The following is a 17,091-nucleotide window of genomic DNA, read 5'->3' on the forward strand; positions in this document are numbered from 1 at the left end:
CGTACGACAAATCTTGCTTATCGCTCAGCTCGCACAGGCTCAAATTGCACTAACACTATGATACTGAAAGCCAGTTTAGTCTGACCAACTATTGTTCCTAATTTCGTTACTTTGTCAATAAAGGGGTGCGCTTGTTACTAATCAAACTGAAATCGAAACGGTGTTTTTTAAGTCGTGACTAAGTTCCTGTACTTTACCGTGAGGCCACGTGTTCCAGCACATATAATCTGTTTTCTTATAAGTATTTAGTTCTGTTGCAGGCTTGCATACACAAAAGATTGGCCAGGGTAGAAGAGGCTATAGAGCAGCTTCGAATGCCACTCGTCGTAACTGCGTAGACGTAGATATTGCGGCTGTTAACCCACTCGAAGCGGGAAAAAAAATAGGCGATCGCTCTTCCGCTCTGGACACACACACACACACACACACACACACACACACACACACACACACACACACACACACACACACACACACACACACACACACACACACACACACACACACACACACACACACACACACACACACACACACACACACACACACACACACACACACACACACACACACACACACACACACACACACACACACACACACACACACACACACACACACACACACACACACACACACACACACACACACACACACACACACACACACACACACACACACACACACACACACACACACACACACACACACACACACACACACACACACACACACACACACACACACACACACACACACACACACACACACACACACACACACACACACACACACACACACACACACACACACACACACACACACACACACACACACACACACACACACACACACACACACACACACACACACACACACACACACACACACACACACACACACACACACAGACACACACACACACACACACACACACACACACACACACACAGACACACAGACACACAGACACAGACACAGACACACACACACACAGACACACAGACACACAGACACACAGACAGAGAGAGAGAGAGAGAGAGAGAGAGAGAGAGAGAGAGAGAGAGAGACAGACAGAGAGAAAGAAGAAGAGGAAAGGCAGGGAAGTTAACCAAGGCTGAGCCCGGTAGGCTACCCTGCCCTAGCTATAGTGGAGGAGAGAAAAGTCACTGATTGAGCCGATGCGTAACAGTTTTCTGTTTGACATCACAAGCGACGAATCAGACTGGTGTCCTTGAGAAAACACAACAGCGCCTGTCCTCCCTTTCGGAACTGCGATGGGCAGCGTTGTGGTCCCAATACCTTCTCGACAGTGAAATCACTTCTGTACAATTGATGTAGAACAGTGACGAGGCGAAGACTCTCGTTTGCGTATGTCGGGGAGCAGCACAAAAGGTGTTCAATAGTCTCATCGACGTCACAGTCTTTAACTTCGCGTTGTCAGCCATCTCAATCTTAAATGAGTAATGCGTGAACAGATTATGCACGAGGCTTCCATTCTGAATGCCGAAACGTCAATTCATCGTCTTTCTTTTGTGATCGGAGTCGCTCGCCTCACATGTATGGGGTAGTTTGCGGACATGACGGAGTTCCGCTCGTTTCAGCGACTGGGTTTGAGAGTCCATACTGACACCCCACGCCGGTAATTACCAGAGAGCCACAGCTGCTCCGCCGCAAAGCTGCACATGTCGATGTGTTACGTCGGAACACAGCGCACAGAAACGTCTGGGTCTCATGTCAAGGCTGCATTGAAAATACCGTTTAAAAGCACTGCAAAAAAACAAAGAAATAGCTTGCCGGGGTGTCTGCGTTCGGCTCATGCAGTGGCCCTACTGATACACGTGTGCACTCTTTTGCGCCTGCGCTGTTGGTGTTCTCGGAATCGCGTCTGATGGCAATGGCTTCTCCCTTGGCTGCAACGTGCTGGACTAGGAGTTTGGTATTGTACTGGGCCGTCTGTGTCACCGTAATTTGGACTTCCGTTTGTGCGCACGAGCACGGGCATTCTCACAGCAGCCCATCGTCTAAAGCGGCTCAGTTTCGACAAAGATGGGACGCCACCGATGTGATCCGAGACGTTGAGTGAGTTGCTCTTTAAGATATTTCGGCATTTTTGAGATATTTTGCTTGCCTGCACAAATACGAAACTCTTGGTATGTATAGTTCACATCGCAGGATAAAGTATAAGGGGAATAACTCGTACAAGGGTTCGCAATTAGTAATGCTGTCGATACTAGGTTTTTCCTTTAGTGAAGTTGCCATTCTTATTAGAGCTCGGAATTTATCTAGTACAAGAAGCTTATGTGTGACCTTTTATTGGTTGGCTACCTCGTGACACGTACGTCTTATGATGCACCTAATGCCAGGAATTGGACAACATACGTCTCAGTTTCCCGCCGTGGTGGTCTAGGGGCTAAGGTACTCGGCTGCTGACCCGCAGGTCGCGGGTTCGAATCCCGGCTGCGGCGGCTGCATTTCCGATGGAGGCGGCAATGTTGTAGGCCCGTGTGCTCAGATTTGGGTGCACGTTAAAGAACCCCACGTGGTCGAAATTTCCGGAGCCCTCCACTACGGCGTCTCTCATAATCAAAAAGGTGGTTTTGGGACGTTAAACCCCACATATCAATCAATCAATCAATCAATCAATCAATCAATCAATCAATCAATCAATGAACATACGTTTCAGCTGGGAAGTCAACTTCTGAAGTCTGGCCGAGCAGTTTCCTTATGCACCTCGAGAAACGGATTTCCTAGGTGCTACCGACCAGCTTCAACTGTGAAGCTTTATTTAGTTTCTTGCTGCGCCCTAAAACTCTCAAATTCAAGTTTTACTTTCTTCTATATGGCAGCTGTTGTAGTTCACATGCCCACATTAACTCGTAGATAGCCAAGTATTCAACTGAAATGAATTGCCTTTTTTTTTTGCTCCTGATTGATGTAACGAGGAGGTGCAAGGGAGGCGGCAGGCTTTCGGTGTAAGGTCCCGAGGCGGCTGTATAAGTCAAAACCAATTTTTTAGGCCACGAAGAGCGCCAATAGTTTTCAAGTATATTGACGTATATCCTCTGCCTTTGAGAAACAAATGGCACCATTTGCTTTCTGTCGTCTCTTTTAGTATATTTATTTAACGCGCCTAGATGAAGCAGCAGTACCTCCAAAGCATAGGAAGACCCCTGTAATTTCATTTTATCAACTTGTTTTTATATACTCTCTACATGAAGGCATGCATTGACAGGAAGGTGCTGATGATATTACCTACTTGCAATGCGATCGTGTTCTTTGAACACGATCGCCCGCGTGTACATACTGATTGTTTCACTGCGCAGGCACATCAAAGAGGATCTGGCTACTCTTGTGGACATGCAAAGCACTGGACAAATGACGGACGAGGAGATAACGTTTTATTTTTTCCGGTGAGTTCGTTCCTCCGATCAACGTTCACTTGCCCAGAAGTCAAAATCGTCGTTCAAGTGGAAAGATGCGAGTTCGTCCAAGTAAACTTAATGCGTGAAGAGTGAACTACTTGCCAGACGCTTACACTACGTAGAGAACGCACTAACCTGTCTCTGTCTAATATGTCTTTAAATTAAATTACGTGATGCTTCTAAAGCAACGTTCCTTCTGCTTCCAAAATCCCACCTAAACTGAAGAAGTTCCGGTAATTTTCTGATAAACACTCTCTATAGTAAGTAGCGAGTCGCGCAGAAAAGTCTTTGAGATGAAAATGTCGTTCGAGGAACAAGCGATTCAGTGAAAACAAGGAAACTTATAATTCCGCTACATATGAAAGTTTCCTCGTAGGATCACTCTTATGCAGATGGCAAATATATGGACGATCTAAATGAATTCTTATGGCCGACGTTTATTACACCATCGCCGTGATGTTCAGTATAACGTCCCAGTCTATAGCATCACCCCGTGCGTCACGTTTTGTGTAAAAACGAAAGTGTGCGAGGGCAGCCAGCCAACTATTCCGACTTCATCGAAGAGGAACCCCGTCAGCCGCGTTTAGTGATAAAAATGCCCATAGGTGGTGCGGGGGGGGGGGGGGTTCAATGAGGCTGAGTCACTGTGGCAGGAAATGCCTATACTTCAATCAGCCAGACATGGTCGCGCGCACCGTATCTTGACAGGGATCAGCAGAGGGCTCATTTGTTCGCACGTGTTTCATGCTCACTAGTAAATTTGCGATGAAGCGAGAGATAAGACAGTACGGTGATCGCATTTCCATGAGCCGGCGTTTTGCCGAGTTGTACGAGATGAGGCGTTAAAAGAGGGAGCTGCTAAGATGACTTCGTATGACGCTCCTTTTTGTCGCCATCGCATTCACTGCTTCGCCCTTGCGACCAGACTGTACATTCCCCTCTCTTGTTGCCGCTATCAGTATTGGATAATGATTGCATGTTATGGAAAGCTAGGCATGATGGTTACTTTTTTTTTTCTTTCAGAATGCACGACTTCGACGACAATACGATGCTGGACGGCATCGAGTTTTTGTCTGCTATGCAACACACAATTGACCATGGCTTCGCGCCCGGGGTAGAACCAAAGAGTCTTGACGATATCATTAGTGAGTACCTGGTTCGTGCTTTTTTTTATTTGAATGAGATTTGTGCTGTAGTGGACAGTGTGTCGGGCTGGCACATATACTCTAATACTCTTTGGTAATGAATTAGAACTATGTGGAAACTACGTGGAATTAAAACTACGTGGAAGGGTGCTTGGCATATCGTTTGTGTCAAAGCATGGTGTCGAAAAAAGTTTAGAAAATTATCAGGGTAGCTAAATGAGCATGAATCTTCTTAAATTGCCCTGATTTCATTTTTTTCGTGGCTTGCGTAATTCGTAAACGTGTGTCGGTCACGGTAACAAGTTTATATAACGTGTTTATGACCTTGCTACCGTGAATATTTTAAGTAACATGTGAGAGTACTCAGCGGGTAAAATGTTGGTGGGTGACAGACATTAAGCAAATTTCGATGAGCCGCCATTGGTGTAATATATATAGTAATGCGACAATAGAGCCCTGAATTCGAACAAGTGCCTGTCGTAAAACGCATGTAAGCTCTGAAGACGCGGCTGTATCAAGGACTCGTCTATTTGTGAGACACAACCTAATGATGTCAGATGGCAAGAAAGCCGAGGAAAACATAGGATACATCATTTGTTGTCTTTGACTATGACCTAGTAGTTACAACATAAATGAACATAAATTGAAGTGAATGACAATACAACTAGCAGCTGGTGGGAACCGAACCTACAACCTTCGGAAAGTGAGTCCGCTGTCGTACCAAAAAGGTTTCATTGGTGGTCGTACCCTCTTCCTTTTTATTAGATATTTCTTTGCGTGTAATTATGGCGGTGTTAGCCAGCGCCAGTCGTGGCACTGGCTATTTGACAAAAAATTGTCAGGTTTTCCAGCATGCATGTAGCGGCCAAGAGAGAGAGAGAGAGAATAAAATGAGGAAAAGGCAGAGAGGTTAACCAGAAATTAGAGCATCCGGTTTGCTACCCTGCACTAAGGGAAGGGGGAATGGGGAATAAAGATGGGAACAAAAGCGAAGAGCGAAATAGATGTGCCAAATAGAAAAGAAAAAGTGAGCTTGGGGTGCTATAGTCTATTGAATAGGCCAGCAGTAAGTTCAATAAGGCCTTCACTGAGCAGCCAAGGGACCTAATGCTGTGCCCCATCTAAAATGTCACCTTTGTGACACGATGTACGTACGAGCTCATTTTAATTTCCTCCTTTGTGTAAAGTTGCATTTAAGAAAAAAAAAACATTGAAGAAGCTGCAATTTGAGTCATTTTGTAAATAGGTGATTAACTTCTTTCCATTTTTTTCTCTCTTTTGCTTCCCAGGACTCGTCGATGGAGCCTTCGCGCTTGATACAAATAACGACGGCTTCATCTCCTACCCGGAATTGAGAGTAACACTCAAACAAAAATAGAAGGCCTTGAAAAAGTGCTGCAAGTGTATCGTTGAACACATGCATAGTGACCCCTTGCCCATACTGCCTGCCTCTTTTGAGAACTTCGCTTGCTGAATGTTAGAACACGATGTTCAGTTTCTCAATAGGAAAGACGATATATTTGATAAAACAGGATCAGTGATTTGGTCCCCTCGAGTTTCCGTTACAAACTGTGTCCCTTATTCTTTATCGAAAATAAGTTGAACACCGGCACGTTAACCTAGCGGTGAGCGAATATACGGGAACATGTTTACGGTATTTCCCACTACATCATGCTTCCTCTGTACCGACAGCTCTCTTAGTTCCCAAATTATTTGCTACGTGTCAAAAGAAGATCCAAGAGTACAATATTTAAGGTATAGAAAAATGTTGTAGGTTCGTTCGTTGTTATTCTTTGTTGTCGTCATCTTTGTTGACGTTTACAACACAAGGAATTCACCCTATCAACTAGAGACTATGCAAGGGTGACTTAAGAAGAACACAAAGAGAAAATAGTGAATGGAAAGAGAGCATCGCTGTTGCGCCAGAAAAACGATAGAAATAGAGACGTGGAAAAGAGGAGAACGAGGAAGGTCACGTGGTCTTAGAACAAGCTGTTATGTTTCATTTTTCAGGCGTCAAGATTAAAGAGAGAACGAGACACAATATTGAGACACAATCGCGGATCGTAAATAATGCCTAAGAGAAGGGCCTTGATGAAGAAAAGTAGGTTCTGACGGAAGTGAGTGACGCGACTCACTTCCGCCAGAACCTACTTTTCTTCATCAAAGCCCTTGTCTTGGGCATTATTTACGATATCCCCGATTGTGTCCCAATATCGAGAAAGCTGTCTAAAGCGATCATCTGTGCGTATCCCGTCCACCTCGTGGCGACGAAGTCAAGGCGAGTGCGATATTTAGCGAATGCGACTCCGAGATCAGTGTGCGTGCTCGAGGTGACCCAGAGAGAAGGACCAATCAATGTCCGGGGCCTCCCGACGACGCCGTTGTAGCAACACGAGCTCCGGCGCAGAAACGGCGGGCAAACACACTCCTTCAACTTTATGAAAAAAAACTTCGATTGACGACACGGGACGTCGCTTTCAAGCGGCACGCATTGACCGTGCCGAGCGCCTCTCCTCTTGACCTTTCCCGCTGCCGGTGGTGAGACGTCTGCGAGCTTTCGGGATTTTCGGTTCGCGTACCTGCACAGTGGCGCACCTTGGGAGACAGGGACGTTGTAAAAGGTACGGTTAATTCGAAGGATAACTTCCTGGCACGATGTAATGTGTGATGGCACTCGGTGTAAGTTTGGTTTGCTTCCGGACCTGTCAATCAGTTTTGATTTTCGAGAAATAATAGCATTTTGTTTGAATGACACGAAATCTTGTGGCAACATCTTTTGCTATTAAAAAACAAAATTTGAAGCACAAAAAAAAAAAAAGGACCGAAGAGAAGAATATACAGGACGAGCGCAAGGCAAGTGCAAGTGCGATCTTCAGCGCGTGTGACTCCGAGATCAGTGTGAGTAAAAATCTTCGGTCCTCGTTTTCTGCGCTTCAAATTTTGTTCCTTAATGTCGTACAAACTCGCCCAATCTTCCACCTCTCTTTTGGTAATTAGACCCAGATCAGCCCTCCCGTCTATCCGGTAGCTCCCAAGAATGTGTGCAATCAAAGTAAGGATATATGTTCCTGTCGTTAAACGCAGTAGGATGAACCATCTAAGTACATAGAAATCTACACGGAACGAATTAGAAGGGTTATTAAAGTACTAACGATTCCGTGCAACACTATACATTCGTAAGAATACTTGTCAGGCAGGCCTTTGTTGCAGCGTGTGATATATGCCGATTTTAGGGCATTTTAACATTTTAACTATGTTTGTTAGCTTATGACTGAAAATATAATGTTTTAGATATGTGGCCCTGAACTCTAAATAAAAAAAAAAGATAGCTTAGGATAGCGTTCATTTGTCGCTGCACAATGTTGAGACTTTGTCAGCTTCAGCAGTGGCGTTGTCAAAAATTCGAAAATTTAGATAAATGGGCATCACAGCTGTGCATAGTACCATCGTTTGTTTAGTTTTGTTCTTGAGGGGATTAAAAATTATCCGGGCTTTCTGTGTAGATTAGAACACAATTCACTTGTTACCCGCCGTATTTGTATTTGAATATATTACGTCATACTAGACAATCGTTAGTTCAGAACAAAAAAAAAATGTTACCATAAAATATCGACTTAGCTCCAAGCCTGCTTCAAGAAAACACACCACTTGCTTTTAAGTTTTAATCTTACTAGTTTACCGAACCACATAGAAACCTAAACTCTGCTGAATTCATTTCCTGGAAACCCAAAGAATAGCCGGATATTTGCAGGAAATACAATCTTTCTGCCCTAATTGTTGCTTAACGCACGTAATTCTTTATGCAATGTTAGGAGCAAACGGAGAATACTGTAAGTTTTGCAATGGCAAAAAAAAAAAAAAACGTGTCAACTTTGACGGTACAGCTTGTTTGACCGCGTGTAACAGGATGGACAACTGTAGTGCGTTTGGTGTTTCTCTTTTCAATGTTGTCTTTACCAAAGATAGTGATTCGCATGAACAGCATACAATGCCTAACGGCAACAGCTTTCATATCCCTTCACAGCAATTGTCTTTAGTTTTGGAGATATTGACTATGACAGATAGGTAATACTGTTTAATGCTTACCCTGGCTCATCAACTGGCTTGCTTCAAGTTTCGTGTGTTGAATCTCGTATGTGCAACGATAATACGTAGGATACAGAGGAATAACACGTACAGGGTTGGTAAAAAGTTCCCAGGCTTCTAACCAATGTATTCCTATGGCAGCATAGCTTGGAGACTTTCGACCCTCTCCCCCCATTTTACATTCGCCTATACTAGCATAGACAAGAGATATACATATGTTTGCAAATACGTTTACCGTTCTATCTCTAGTTATTCATTACTTCTGTAGTTTTTAAAGCTACATTTTGCTCTAGAAGGTTGTCTCATGTGCGCGAAAAGCACCGCTGTGTCCTTCAAACGACGGGCGTTTCCGTTGATTTGCAGCCATGTCACAGCACCACGCTTGCATCGTTCTTTTCATATTACTTCTGGCCCGAGTACAAGGCTTCTCCTTCGGTGGACGAAAGGATGAGGACTTCGTTGAGGACCCCTTGATTGAGGAAGAAGACGAAGAAGAACGCTCCAATGAGAAGACACCAGACATGCCTCCCTGGTATTCCAGCAAGGGCTACCCCTACGACTACGGGTAAGAACACATATGGCTGTGCTCATGAACTTACACCTGATTGCCCGCAGATATTTGTTTGATCCGTCGTTGGATTGAGGTTGCTTTATTGTAGAAGCCACACGTTTTACTGATTTATTTTTTCTTGTAATTTTCCTTCACAGTCACTAGCCCTTACACAAGGCCCGCACCTATTTCGCTTATTCTCAGCGGCGCCAAGTTTAATTTAAGGCACCCTGTGACCTCTCACAGGGAGAAAATATGTACTGTATACACAAATAAGAGAGGCCTTGCTTATGTCGAGTCCCATGGTGTAGGGCCGGAAATTGTAACACACCGCTCCAGCCACATTTTCATGCTTGACAAACAATATTTATTGTTCTGCGTATGCAAAGCGTCTAGAATACCCACAGTGTTGGGTTTCACTCCTGAGAAAAAAAATGTTAACATACAGTATTCTAGGTGGTATTGAATGTGGTCCTTCACGCTATCAATGTGGTTCTTCAATCGTGCTCGACAAATGTGTGGCTCGTAAACACGCTTTAGACACGTAACAATGCGGAATAGTATACATAGTGATACGTCACACGCGTGTACTAAACAAGGTAAAAGTTCAGAGAAAGAGTTAAAGAAATGATAAATTATTTAACCGGGGCTGTCGTTGGAGCCTACCTTTTGACAAGTGGTCGTGTCTTCATCTAGGCAGCAACTATTATTGCCTTGATGATGACAATACCAGTCGTCGAAACGTTGACTACAGCGACGCACCCTGCTGAATCATTTCTTCGTCTCTTCAACGCGTATGTACAAATATATTATGTAATATATGTATGTATCATGCAATATATAACTTTCAAAATTACTGAGTTCAGATTGCCTTCTCAAGTGGCTGTTTTACTTTGTTTTCTGCGTGACCTGTTACTTTTGGTGTCTCCCATCTTATTTCGCCTTTTTTTCCCCAAAAACAGAATGGGAGAGGAACTCGGAAATATGTTCAGCCCTCACAACGAGGACCTGTTCAAGGACAAAGAGTACATCTTTGAAGAACCCAAAAAGACTTTCGATGAGATTTACGAAGAAGTTTTCAGGTACAATTTAAAAATAAAATTAATCAGATTGCGACGTCATCAATCTGATAGAATGATTGGAACGGGTCGCTTAAGGTAATTTCCTCATAGTGCGCCCCTGCCGAATTTAGTACAACCGATTTTATCCCAAGGGGTTGAAAAAAAAACACACACACACCAGAGTCTACTAATACAGCAAGTTAGCGAAAATAGTGTACAGTCATGATCTCCATACGAGTGCCATCGCGTATGCGATAAGGAGTTCCCCAACGTGGTAAAAGTCTCAAGGGACGAAAGAATAGTAATTCAAGGAATCATTTTTTGTTAGGCTAAACGTTAAATTGACACTAAAGTCACATCACAATTTAAGTCATAGTGAAAGCTCAATGTATAACAACGCCTAAAAGAACAATATTATTAACAACAGTGCCCTACTTACCGAGAAATTAATGTAAATGCACGAGAACACATGCACCCCGAGTAGGACATTCGCAAAATGATACTAATGGCATGACACCACCTGCAATTAATCATTAGTAATTTAACTAGCTGCACTAAATAAAAAAAACGTTCCTTGCATCAAAAGATGTAATAAAATATTGCTTGTTCGTTTCTGTTTGATTCATGACAAAAATAATTGCCGGACGTTACTGTGGCGGATGGCGCGAGTAGTTCAAAAGTTCAATTTACGCCTGGATAAACTTAACAGGTAGAGCCATCTAGAGGGACCCAGTTAAACCAAGTACGCCTGCCATCTCGGAGGCCATGGCGGAAAATTGTTCAATGGCGTTGTTGCTGCTGTGGCTTTTGCCACTTTCCCTCTGCTGCTACTAGTGTCGGCGGCCACACAATAAAGCCGGGCAACATTGTGCTCGGGAACAGTGACGTTAGTGATTTTGCTGAGGAGGAAATTTGAATTGCACTAACGCGATGCGAACCGCTATGACGTGATTTTGTCTCATAATAAGCCCTTCCTTGACACAAAAGTAACACTACGGGGTTTCCGGACCGCTATTTCAACAATCGACGTCGGCTTATTAGTTGCCGTCAGTGTCCCTCAAAAGATAACCAACAAGCAATAAAGTTCGTTAAAACAAAAGGGTCGTTACTTGTAGCAATTATGATGTAAACATGAAAAAATTAAAGTGCTGGGAAAACAACTTGCTACCGCCAGGGGCCAAACTTGCAACCGCGTCTGATATACTCTAACAATTGAACTGTGGCGTAGGAAACAATAGATTGCACCGTAAGCAGTACTGCACCATCAATTTTCTCGCATCAGTTTCTTTACATCTTTCACGCGTATCTGTATTGCATCTATGTGTTCCTTTGACGAAATGGCGAGATTGATAACAAAGTACAAAGCTTAATATTCTATGTACATTACCCCGCCAGGTTTCATGACTTGGACAAGGATGACGCACTCACGCCAGAGGAAGTGAGACGGGCGCTGCTCCACTCAAAGATCGACATTGTGGACGCAGCGGGAAACGGTACTCACTCTACTGAGACCGCATCTACTGTTCCTAGTCTATGCTTAGTGTGGACGTTGAGAGCAGATAATTGCACACATATTACAGTCTTTGCAGAAGAAAAAAAAAAGTACAGCTTTCACTGAGTCGCAACAAGCTGGGTCACAGCACGGCTGCTGGGCACGATTCAGTTTATCTTATTACTAATCGGTGAATGTTGCGTGGCTCGTCACAAGGGTATGTTTGGCTTGTTCGTGTGGCTTAGTACAGAGTGAAAGTGCAAAAGACGAAGACAGAGAAAAGGCTTGACGCACAGGAGTGCTGACTTACAACAGTATTTAATACGAAAGAAGCAACCACATATAGTAATTTGCGCTTTCCCGTTGTAGAGTGGGGGGTCATTCAGCATCTACTGATTCATGATGATGATGATTATCTATCTAAGACACACGGCAAATCTCGACCATAACAGCTTCTCTGTGAAAGTAATTACGAACTCCTCGTGCGATCAGAAGTAATGCAAGCGAACTATGAGAGGCTGTTGTTCCCACTGATAATGCCAAAAACATACATTGTCTCTATTAAGATATTACCACACATGACAATACTTTGCTCTTGGTGCTAGCACGTGTAAGCGAAAAGCATGAGTGTGAGAAAATATTCAAGAAATGTCTGCAGATGTTGTGTTCCAACATCAGCAACGAACTTTCAAGCTTGAGCCATCAACGGACCCAGTTTTCATTTAGAAGGCTTGGCATGGTTCTCATACGGACTATTACTGAAGACTTTTTCCTGTTACAAGAGGCCCGCCCAATGCGTCAATTCTTAAAATACACGCGTAGGTTACGTGTCTGATGCAAAACAAAACAAAACAAAAATAGATAACTGCTAAAGCTGATGTTTTATTTTTTTCTGCTCGCATTTAGAACCCGCCATTCAACCTAATGCAATATAATGCTAACAAACGTAGATAAATATTCCGAATTCTTTTACCCTTCATGCTGCCATTACAGTCGGAGTCAGAAGTGGGTTTATTTATGCAATTCATTCACGATTGCGCACCTTCTGCAGCGCAAACACCTCAGAAAGTCGTACACTTGTGGCTGAGCCACTATACCTAAATCAGGCTACGACCGCTGGATGCATAACAAATTCCACAGTACACTGCTTCCATCCATACATAACACAGGCCTCAGAGCACTCATCTAAAACACATATACACTTCAAATGTCGTGCTTTATGGGTTAGCCTTATCGCAATAAAAAAAAGTTCCACGTAGGCTAGGAAACTGCTGATTGCTGCTTTATATCCAATGTGTGCTTTTATTTAGCGAGATTCCATAATCTGAAACGATAAAAAAAAAACTTTATAACCTGATGCTCACACTCGAGCGACTGCGCTTGAGTGTGAGCATCAGTTATCTTGGATAGGTCTTGAGCAATAACTCAATGCACGATTTAATTCGCAAGCTTCTGGACCCACATGGTTTGTATTCAGTCGGTTTCTCGAAGGTACTCTAATCACCCATATTAATTAAAACACCGAGGTAAGTAGGTGTCAAAAAGACGGCATGTTTCTCGCTCTTTCTCTCTTTCTATCAACCACAGATCTCGTGGACGATGCTCTTGCATACGATGACAAAGACAAGGACGGAATGCTTTCGCTCGAGGAGTTCCTGCTTTCTCAGAAGACGAACATGAGCGGCCTCAAGAGTCTCGGAAACCTAGAGTTGTGACGTGTCTATAGTTACGCAAGCCATCTTTCTGTCAGCATCGGACATTCCAGGGTTTACAGACGTTGTTGATATCTTTAAGGTCTTAACAAAACCTCACATTGATCTTGGCGTTACATGTTATAATGGAAAGGAGCATGAACACTAAAGATCTCTTAACAGCCATTTGTAATGAATAGGTGGTATTCACGTGAGGTCATCCGCAAGGGGTGCTAGCGTGGCAATGGTCATACTTGCGGTCTCACGTGCGGCGAACTTCATCATTGGTCCACAACCAAAGTTCTCGGCCGCACGTTTTATGCTCATATTTTGCTAAAAAAACGTATTAGTGAGGTGCAGCGCCACCAAACATCAGGCTGCCATGCTGGATCACAGATGGACCACGGCTATGGCGGCGCAACCGCTGGTGCCATTTGGCGGGAATACCTCTTACATTTCATGCCACCACATACTGCAAGAGTGGCCCCATTACGGCGTGAAAAATCCAACACTGTACAAAGAATTGGGCCAACAGACGTTGGCACCATTTGCTAATGTTTCGAACGCCTTTCTCAAAGAGCTTAAAGGGGCCATAAAACACTTTTTGAGCATGGTCGGAAAATACTGCCGATCGGTAGTAAAGGCTCCCGACAACACGCGAGCCAAATGTTAGAGCGCAGCACGCGGCCTGTAATTCACAAATAATTATCAAAGTCAGCTAAATATTGCTTTCTCTTCTCTCGAAAAATCACGGAGGAAGTCCAAAAATCAGTTGTAGTAAGCCCATATATCAGCCATTGGCTGATTTGAACATGGTGCGCTTGGTTGTGACAGAGATCACCGCGAGAGGCCGTCACTTGTCCGCGCGTGCGATCTCACTGAAAAAGCCGCGTATTCGAAGAAACAGAAAGTTCTCAAGGTCACAAGGCACACGTGACGTTTTTCGTTTGCCCCTCCCATCCATTCGTGCTTAGCTTCCAGCACTTTCGCCGGGACGAGAAACGGGGGAATGTGATTGCAGCGTGTGACAAAAATTTGTAACTGCGCTCGTATTGAACGGATTCCTAAAAAATTGTGCAGTGTTTAATTTGTGAGGTAATGAACTTTTCCAGTAAATTGATTCCATGGTTACTCAAAAAAAGTGTTTCAGGGCCCTTCCACTAAATGGTGAATTATTGTAACTTTGTCTGAACTCTACAATGTAGATGTCAGCGAAATCTTCGGCAGAAGAAGGCACTGAACGAGTAAGATCATGGCCTTCGATATGGCGCGCGACCCACAATCTCGGAGACCGTGTATTGATAGTTTGCAGCCATTTTATTCAATAGCTCAGTGGTGCTAGCTTGGATCCACCGAGCGAAGGACGACTGTTGAGTGGAGGGTTGTCGCAAATACGGGGATAGAATTATTAACGGGAACTGAAATTAACTATATAATGTCTGAAATATAAAACTGCTGAGGAAAATATATTTTTTTAATTTTTCAGCTTTAAGTAGCAACCTTTAAATTATTTCGCACTTGAATTATCTAAAATGCAACTTTAATGCGCCTTAGAAGTGTGGCATCTTGGGCTAGTTGGTATGACATGATAGTTATAGCGCGAGAACAGAACGACGACTCAGAGACAAGACTTCGTGTCCTCCTTTTCGTTGTATTTTGATGCACCCTTTTGTGTATGTTGCGATTTCTTCATATGCCACAGCATCGAGGACCTTTCAACAAAAAAATGTACTTCAGAACGTAACATGTTGTGTGCCACCTCTTGAGTGCGTACACATCAAATAAACAAAATTATTGAAGATACATTTTACGTCACCAAGGCGAGGAAAAACGAAGAAGTGAGAGCAATTGCACGCGATTCGCACTCTCCGCCATCAGCTCCAAAACAATTGGTTTTAGCTTAAGATACCTTAAACGAAACAGCGCTAAATTTTTTATGCTGACTGCCACATGCCACGTGAGTACTTGGCAGCCGGAATTAAAGGTGGCATGCATGTCGTGACTTGCTAGAATTTTTTCAGTATGTCTCGAATTCGCAACATCCGGTGGTAAAGGGTTAAAGAGGTGACGCCGACATTATGGTAGCTTTGAGGTCAAGATCGATTGAGCAATGACTATCCCTGCTGTACGCGCATCAGGGTTGCTTCACGGTCTCACCAAAACCTCATCGCTGTTGTTGAAGCAACTAAACGTGTGACATTCGGGGTTTCAATACTGTGCACCACGTGGTATGCCGAGTTGTTCGCGTGCACCTGAATAATTTGATCAACAACTGCCAAGCTACTTTTCTTGGAATTTGTCGGCACTTTCCAAGATATACGCTTGTCTGATTGACTTCTGGTACAGTATTCTGGAAAATCCTACTGTTCTGCTTCACTTTGTTTGTCCGCCAGGTGTGAGTCATTACACTGTCTACAAAAAAAAAAAAAAAGCGCTGTACACGTGAAGATGTCTTTGAGGAAATAAAAAAAAATTACCATTCTTCTCTCAACCTTGTTGAGTATATACTATAGAGATAAAGCTGTGTCACAATACGGTAAATCTTAATTCTGTCTCACGTGAATATTTCTTTTTATGTCTACGTGCAAGCTGAAATGCACATTTGTCAGTTCACTGACACCGGGGGAATCATATCGTGAGAAACCACCTGTTGGAAACGTAGTGCTTCAAGAAGGGTCGACGCCAAGAAACTCAGATGAAAACAGCACGGGAGAATATTGGCAGCTGGAAATTTTCGCTGGAAGAATGAACAAAATGCCCATGGAAGTATCCAGCTGGCTTTTTTTTTTCTTTTAATCGTATGGTTCCTAGTATTGTTGATAAAAATGAATGCTTAGTCGAAGGCAAAGCCTCCGCTTTGTGTTTCATTGCTTGATTTTGTGTTCAACGCTGATTCTAGGTTACTTTGTGTTTTGTGTTTCTGTGGTGACTCTAAGTTACTTGAAATAGTAGCATTAAAGTGGCGTCCATCATAAAAAGCTCACACATTACGATGATCATTCACAAACGGCTGGGTTCAGGCACGCACGAGGAAGTGATCATTGCATTTCTTTTCCACAAGCAACACGTGATTGATTGATTGATTGATCGATCGATCGTACAATTGATATGAGGAGGTTTAACGTCTTAAAACCACTATGTGATTATGATAGACACCGTACTGGAGGGCTCCGGAAAATTTTGACCTCCTAGGATTCTTTAGCGTGCACCCAAGTTTGAGAACACAGCAATTTTGCCTCCATCGAAAATTCAGCAGCCGAAGCCGAGATTTGATCCCGCGATCGTGAAAACTTCAGATGTCGCTACTCCAATGAATAAAGCGTTCGCTGCGATGGTCATTGAGTCCATGCTGTAGCGTAGCCAGGGGGTAACGCGCCGGGCCGATGCATCCCCCCCCCGGAACGTTTTTCGCCATGTCATACAGAGTGAATAACAACCATCTTACACCTCCCCCGCCCCCGTAAAAATACCACCTACGCCCTCAATCCGTGTCCCATTCCCCCTCCTTTTAGCGGAGGGTAACAAAGTGGATGCTACAATTCTGGTTGACCTCCCAGCCTTTCTCTCAATTTATTCTCTCTCTCTCGATCCATCACGACTGTACAAATTATTCAAGAGAGTTCACTCTTTCATGCTAT

General features: G+C 43.6%; 2 protein-coding genes across 3 annotated transcripts; both read left to right on the top strand.

The window, feature by feature from the left end:
- Positions 1–1,762: 1,762 nt before the first annotated feature.
- On the top strand, positions 1,763–6,139 carry LOC119174656 (longistatin). The gene is made up of 4 exons (XM_037425649.2): positions 1,763–2,082; positions 3,327–3,413; positions 4,449–4,570; positions 5,860–6,139. The coding sequence occupies exons 1-4, from the start codon at positions 1,892–1,894 to the stop codon at positions 5,946–5,948; spliced, it is 489 nt and encodes a 162-aa protein (XP_037281546.2). The 5' UTR covers positions 1,763–1,891; the 3' UTR covers positions 5,949–6,139.
- A 587-nt stretch (positions 6,140–6,726) lies between these two features.
- LOC119173900 (uncharacterized) lies at positions 6,727–15,944 on the top strand. 2 transcript variants are annotated; one of them, XM_075895313.1, is made up of 5 exons: positions 6,727–7,194; positions 9,023–9,224; positions 10,172–10,291; positions 11,666–11,763; positions 13,350–15,944. In XM_075895313.1, exons 2-5 carry the CDS (start codon positions 9,025–9,027, stop codon positions 13,475–13,477), a joined length of 546 nt encoding a protein of 181 aa, XP_075751428.1. In that variant the 5' UTR covers positions 6,727–7,194; positions 9,023–9,024; the 3' UTR covers positions 13,478–15,944. The 2 variants fall into 2 exon arrangements, with proteins under 2 accessions (XP_075751428.1, XP_075751427.1); XM_075895312.1 differs by having other exon boundaries at positions 6,727–9,224.
- Positions 15,945–17,091: the final 1,147 nt, after the last annotated feature.

The sequence above is a fragment of the Rhipicephalus microplus genome, chromosome 5 (assembly GCF_043290135.1).
Source record: "Rhipicephalus microplus isolate Deutch F79 chromosome 5, USDA_Rmic, whole genome shotgun sequence".
In the NCBI taxonomy this organism is placed as follows: domain Eukaryota; kingdom Metazoa; phylum Arthropoda; class Arachnida; order Ixodida; family Ixodidae; genus Rhipicephalus; species Rhipicephalus microplus.